Source organism: Oncorhynchus kisutch, linkage group LG10, assembly GCF_002021735.2.
Source record: "Oncorhynchus kisutch isolate 150728-3 linkage group LG10, Okis_V2, whole genome shotgun sequence".
Classification (NCBI taxonomy): domain Eukaryota; kingdom Metazoa; phylum Chordata; class Actinopteri; order Salmoniformes; family Salmonidae; genus Oncorhynchus; species Oncorhynchus kisutch.
The window spans coordinates 54,666,598-54,673,056 of NC_034183.2; the positions used below are offsets into that span (position 1 = coordinate 54,666,598).

General features: G+C 48.9%; 1 protein-coding gene across 5 annotated transcripts in view; it reads left to right on the forward strand.

Annotated features, from left to right (window-relative positions):
- LOC109898439 (unconventional myosin-X-like) overlaps nucleotides 1–5,816 on the forward strand; it is a 46,981-nt gene extending 41,165 nt beyond the window's left edge. For 3 of the 5 annotated variants that reach the window (XM_031834034.1, XM_031834033.1, XM_031834036.1), the window contains 4 exons: nucleotides 350–470; nucleotides 996–1,481; nucleotides 1,778–1,969; nucleotides 2,237–3,310. In XM_031834034.1, coding sequence (XP_031689894.1) covers nucleotides 350–470; nucleotides 996–1,481; nucleotides 1,778–1,969; nucleotides 2,237–2,452 — 1,015 coding nt within the window. In that variant the 3' untranslated portion in view covers nucleotides 2,453–3,310. Of the gene's footprint in view, nucleotides 1–349; nucleotides 471–995; nucleotides 1,482–1,777; nucleotides 1,970–2,236; nucleotides 3,311–3,393 lie in introns of those variants that run through there. The other 2 variants (XM_031834035.1, XM_031834038.1) reach the window with 1 other exon arrangement.
- The last annotated feature ends 643 nt before the right edge of the window (nucleotides 5,817–6,459 follow it).

A 6,459-nucleotide genomic window follows, 5' to 3' on the forward strand; every position in this document is an offset into this window, starting at 1 on the left:
CTCTCCCTCTCTCTCCTCTTCCTCTCTCTCTCCTCTCCCTCTCTCTCTCTCCCCCCCCCCCTCTCTCCCTCTCTCTCTCCTCTTCCTCTCTCTCCTCTTCCTCTCTCTCTCCTCTTCCTCTCTCTCTCCTCTCCCTCTCTCTCTCCTCTCCCTCTCTCTCTCCTCTCCCCTCTCTCTCTCATCTCTCTTCCTCTCTTACTCACTCTCTCCCTCTCTCTCCTCTCTCTCCTCTCTCTCTCTCTCTCTCTCTTCCTCTCTCCCCTCTCCCTCTCCCTCTCCCTCTCTCTCCTCTCTCTCTCTCCCCCTCTCTCCCTCCCTCCCTCCCTCTCGCCTCTCTCCTCTCTCTCAGCCTGTCTGCCAAAGAACCAGACTCAGACTCCCAGTGGAGGCTCTGCTTCAAACTCTACTGCCTTCTGGATGCTGACGCCATATCTGTCGACAGCATCGAGTACTTCTTCCTCTTTGAGCAGGTAACAAACCTCACAGAGAGAGAGAGAGATTGGCGCCTCTATTTCCTGTGTTATTGTCAATGTTAAATTAGACATTAGTGGCTGTTCCAAGAATGATAACTAGACATTTGAATAGTTTTGGCCAGTGACTCATTCCTTGTATTTCACTGCTTTATTACGTTTCACTTAACAGTCGTTAGAGTCTTACAATAGTAATTAAACACAATGCTTTAAAAACATGAGTAAGGCCATTGGCTGCACTGCTGAGAGCCCAGGCAGGGCTGAGTCCATTGGTACATTCTTCCTGAAGACAGTTATTAAAGAGTTATGGGCCTGAGTAAAACAGGGTGGAGTACAACTATGATGGATGGAGGGAGAGCTTTTACCGCTGTCCCCATCTCTTTACCCCTTTCTATTTTTCTCTCTCTTTTAACCCCCCCCTCTCTCTTTTGTTCCATCTTCATTTTCTTCAATCTCACTCATGCTCTCTTTCTTTATCCTCCTCTACGTCTCTCTTCTTCTCTCCCCCTCTCTCTCTCCCTGCAGTGCCATGAGATGGTGGTGCGAGGTCAGCTCCCAGCCTGTGAGGAGGACCTCCAGACCCTGGCTGCCCTGCGGCTTCAGTCTGTGATCGGGGACTTCAGCACCCACTCCCCCTGCCCCCCTCTGGACGAGCTCTTCCCCGGCCACATGGTGGAGGCCCGGCTCCTCATGCCCCCCTGTGCCCCCCCTGCCCTCCTCCCCGCCACCCAGCCCCCGGTCCAGGGCTGCCCCCAGCGCTTCCCCGGGGGTCTCCTGGGAGGGACGTTGTGGAACCATACGGCCACTGCAGCCCACAAGCAGAAGGTGGAGCAGAACCTGCGGCTACGCAGCCGTCTGAAGGAGGAGGCTGCGGCCATCATGAGCACCATTGTGGAGTGCTGGAAGGGCCTGGCCGGGTACAGCAGGAGGGACAGTATGACTGCCTACCTCACCATCGCACGACAGTGGTCTGGCTTTGGCTGCACACTCTATGAGGTGGACTTCTATATTGTGAGTACATCTCCTTTCCCCGTCTGCACAGATAAGTGAGTTGAATGTAAAGAGAGATTTTAGTACTGACCTCTTCCGCCCTCTCTCTCTCTCTCTCTCTCTCTCTCCCTCTCACTTTTACTCTCCGTCTCTCTGTCTCTCTCCCTCCTCCTCGCTCTCTCTTTCTCTCTCCCTCTCTCTTTGTCTCTCTCCCTCCTCCTCACTCTCTCTTTCTCTCTCCCTCTCCTTCTCTCTTTGTCTCTCTCCCTCCTCCTCGCTGTCTCTTTCTCTCTCCCTCTCTCTCTCCCGCTCTCCAGAGTTCGACAGGTAGTTTCTCTCAGAAGCTGTGGCTGGGTGTGGCAGCGACGTGTGTGTCTCTGTACAGGCAGGGCGAGGCAGAGGCTCTGGAGTCCTTCCCCTACGGACAGATCTGCTCCTACGGCGTGTCCGACAGCAACACCTTCAAGATCACCGCCGGCGACCGAGACCTGCTGTTTGAAACTACCAAAGTGGGTGAACAAAAGCTCATAGCAGGAGGCATTGTGTGTACTAATGATACATCTGTCACTCACAGACACGTAGCGGAGTCTGTGGGTGGAATTAAGCCTGAGACGGTCTTTGATTGACTCCAGTTGTTCACCTCATTCGGGCTGCACACAGCAGTGAGGTGCTTTACTGTGCCTGGTGAATGGCCTCTATTCCTGATCACAGTGACGCGTTGTGCACAGTCATTGAAACAGCCACTCTGCCTGCTCATGATGTTATTCCACCCACAGCGCCCTGACCCACGTGCAACAACAGTAATTAATCGCGATTTATACGAGAGTACACAGCCTGCCTCTCTCTCTGCCACCAGAATCAACCACCAAGAGTCTTACTTCCTGTTATTAAATACTAACCGGGGTGAGTGTTTTTTTTCTTTGCAGTGGTTAGACAAAAGAAATGAGCCCATAACATTTCCCAGAAACCTGGATATTTCCCCAAACCGCTAATTCTTTTTTTCTTTGTGAGAACAAATCGTCCGTTCATCCTGCAGATTTGCTTGCATCTTCCCACGCGGAACAAAGCCCTCTCTGTGATCTCTCTCTCACGGGGCACAAGAGTGGCTTTTATTTATTTATTGGTGCAGCAGAACAGGCAAATTGGAGGCCAGCTAAAGGAGGGTGATACTTTTCTGAACCATGGGGCTCACATTGCTCAGTCATAAACGTAGAGGATTTAAGTGGATTGGGCAGAGAGTTCAACAGGAGCTGGTTTGAAGGGGGATATGGTTAAGCTAGGAGTCAACGGTTAAGGAAAGGTTAGCAGCTGAAGTAAGGGTTCAAATTGGTGCCGGCAACTGGACTGGGGTCGTGTTGAAGTTAGGGCAAAGGTTATGGCCAGAGGTCACATAGTGTTAGGGGGAAGGCCAGATGTGGATTGATGGTAGTTGGATAAATTGGGGTTAGGACTTGGTGGCCAATGCAATATTTTGCTGTGACCTTATGGACAGATATAAAACCCAGCTGAAACACAGACATGATATGTTGAAATGCAATACCCATCTGCCTTTGTTGTTGTTAGGGTTGTGTCTTACTGAAGTTCAGTCCAGTGGTGTGAGTGCTGGTGCTGCTGCAGAATGTGCCAAGGCACATCACGCTCTGACCATCCCTGGAGGATTGTGTGTTCCAGCAGCAGCTGGATGACATCATCTCTCCCCTCCCTCCTGTGTTGGTGCCAGACACAGACATTGAGAAAGCCACTCCTCACAGGCTGGCTCTCTCTCTCTCACCAGGCTGACTCTCTGTTCTCTCTCTCTCTCTCCGTTTTCTCTCCCTCGTTCTGTTCTCTCACTACTTCTGTCTCTCCACCTTTCTCTGTCCTCTCTTTCTTCCCCCCTCCCTCTGTTCTCTCTCTCTCTCTCTCTCTCTCTCTCTCTCTCTCTCTCTCACAGCTGACTGAGATCATGCAGCTGATGAATGCCTATTTCAGTGCCATCCGTCGCCAGCGTGGGAGGGGCGACGACGTGGTGAGCATCACAGAGGGTACTGCCATCGAGGTGGGCTTCCACCACCTCCCCCCGACACCCACCCCCACCCTGCTGGAGCTGCCCTCGCACCCCGTGTGATGGGTGCCCCTTCCCCCTGTCCTCAGCTCACACGCAACCTCCTCGGAGCCCAGCCCCAGCCTAGCAGACCCTGCGCCTGCTTCCTCCACCTCCTCCACTGGGAACAGCACCACAGCCAAAACAAAGAGAGGGCTGTTTTTACTCCTCATCCGTGACAATAAACCTCGCTGGGCTTTCCAACTGAAGGAGCGAGAAGGGGAGGAGCCTGTTTTGTAAGTGAGGCTAGAAACCCACAGAAACCAATGTGGGTGTTGATGAGGTGTCGCCACCTCCCCCCTTCCTGCCACTCAACCTCTGTGCTCACATGGGAGAACCAGCACCCCGACAACGTGAGGCACTGGACCCGAAGCTGTGGCTCCTTATCTCCTAGAACTCACAAAGCCATACTTCAGGGAGACACACTGTTGCCTAGACACGAGTTCATCTACAGTTCCCCAACCAGTTACACCGCTCACCTAGAGACACTCTGCAGAGCAGAGGACAAACTGTGAACGTGCCTCTGCTATGTTGTTCTACATGTGGTGCTCTGCCTTTCCTAGAATATCCCTCATGCAATAGAAAGGGTGACTGACTCACACCCACACTTTCACCTCCTCTCTGTCTCTCTCTCTCACATACACACTCTGAAAGGGTCTGTTTTCATAAAGACCCCAGCCAGGCTTCCGTTACCTAGAACTGTCGATGTAGCAAACCGTGTGAACTTGTACTAGATGATGGAGCTCAGTAAGTCACTCTGGCTGTCATGGACAGAACTGCTCCTGCTGGTACTGTCAGCTGGGTGGGAGAGACTACTGGATGGGACAATTTGATTGGACAAGATGTTATAAAGGATCCAGCCTAATGCTGTGTAACAGAAACTAAAGGATCTTGGGATATGACTGGTCTGTTGTTTCTACCAAACACTGATTTCTCCCCCTTTGTAAACTTGCTGTTTGCCCAAGCTATCACCCCAACATGAAACTATGGCTAACACTTGATAGGAGCCTTTTAAAGGTCTTGTCTGTTCATTTTTAATAGTTAAGTGATCCAATATTGATCTTATATCGAGGCCTAAACCTCCAATTTAAGGGTGGAACTGTTATTTCCCAGTCTCTGTTTCAGTGGGGAACATATTCCGTGTGGATGGAAATTAGCTAGCTGTCCGCACTCTGAAGAATTGACGTACTCACCTAACCCCCAGCCAGTAACATGGACCATCACAACCACAATGCAGACCCCTGTCTTTTCTCTGCTGTGCCGACACACAGAACCAATGCTGTCCTGACTATTGATGAGTTCTTAGTATTATTTATGTACTGTTTGGTGTAGTCTTTTTATTTCATATGTCTTAAATAAGAACCTAGCTGTTTGTGTTGTTTAAAAAAAAAAGTATGGCCTTGAAATGATCCCATTAACATCTCATCTAGATCCATTAGGTCACTGTACTGATCAGCCATGTGATACTATAATAGCTTAAGGGCTCTATTCAATCCGTATCGTAGATGTTCAGCGTTTAAGAGCGTGATTGAAGTTTAAAGGCAATGTTCCCGCATTGGCAGAGACTGCATTCACGGCATGAGTCTACTCAATTGGAAATGACTTTTCTATCGCGCAATCAGCAACACAGATTGAATAAAGTCCTAGACTACTTTTTTTTTTGCCACAAAACCACAGGACATTTCCTATCTGTGTTCACTTCTTGGCTGGTAGACTTTGTTCATTTAAAGTAACTAAAAAGTGGTGTTTGAGCATGGACCAAAGATGAGTTCTGCTGTAAGCTTTCTCCAGAGAATATACCCAGACGTTAGAAAGTTACACCCCACCGTCATTTAGACCAATAGAAGTTTTAGTCATGTAATACAGTAGTCGATTAGGAACCCAGGCTGTGGTGGGATTTTATTTCCCCCAGCCAGACTTGGAGGTCTTCCTCAGGAGGAAGGACCCACCATGGCACAGCCAGCCCTGCCTCCTGCCCATACGATATGCAGGCAGTCACTGTCCAGTCAGGCCCTCGCTTTTTATACTGCAGCTGCAGGCAGCTACGCTCACGGTCTCGGAGATCCCTCCCTCCGTGTAACTATGAAAAGGAAGACGACAGTCTAACCTGAAGCTCGCTTTGTTTAAAGCTTGTTTGTGCACCGCATGGTACCTTCTGTGTGTAATATGTGTCTAGTTAATTGCACTATTGTATTTTGTTTTTTAACTAACTTGGATGTGCAATAAGTAATCTATAAAGACTATGTAATTAATTAAAAAGCAGCACCATTGTACCATACTGTTTTGTTATTGTGTTAAGGCTCAGTATCACTGAAAAACAAAGCCACTCATTGATGCCCTAGTTACAGTCCGTAGTTAAGTTCTCAACCTGAGCTGCCTGGCAGAGGGGATGGATTTTGGTGCCAGCAACCAGACAGATTTCTAAAATCTCTCCTTCTGAACAGTCAGCGTCTTAGGTTGACACAATGGACTTGACCTGCTTGACCGAGCAGGCATTGCTGAGTGAGCCTGCATTTCTGTCAGGTAATGAGGCCTGAAGTAGCGTAGTAGAATTTGATGGGGGAGGGGGGGGGGGGTGTATTAACACACAGACACTCCAGGTGAGTTGTAAAGCTTTATCTAGCATTCTTTTGTGGACCCTTGAAAAGCTTTGAAGCGGGCATTTTCAGAATACAAAGACTAACTGCTAAGGACTGCATGTCAGTGATTGTACTTCATGATGCAGTAATGAACAAGTACCACTTTATCCTAATAGTTTTACAATTATTTATATGAACAGCAGCATACAGCTCACACTTAAGTCCACCAATGGCAATGAAGAATATTCTCATAGAATTATTATTATTATTCTTTTTTAATAATTTCACGACACAAAGCTCAACATGAAAAGTATATACATCTGGATGGCTACAAAAA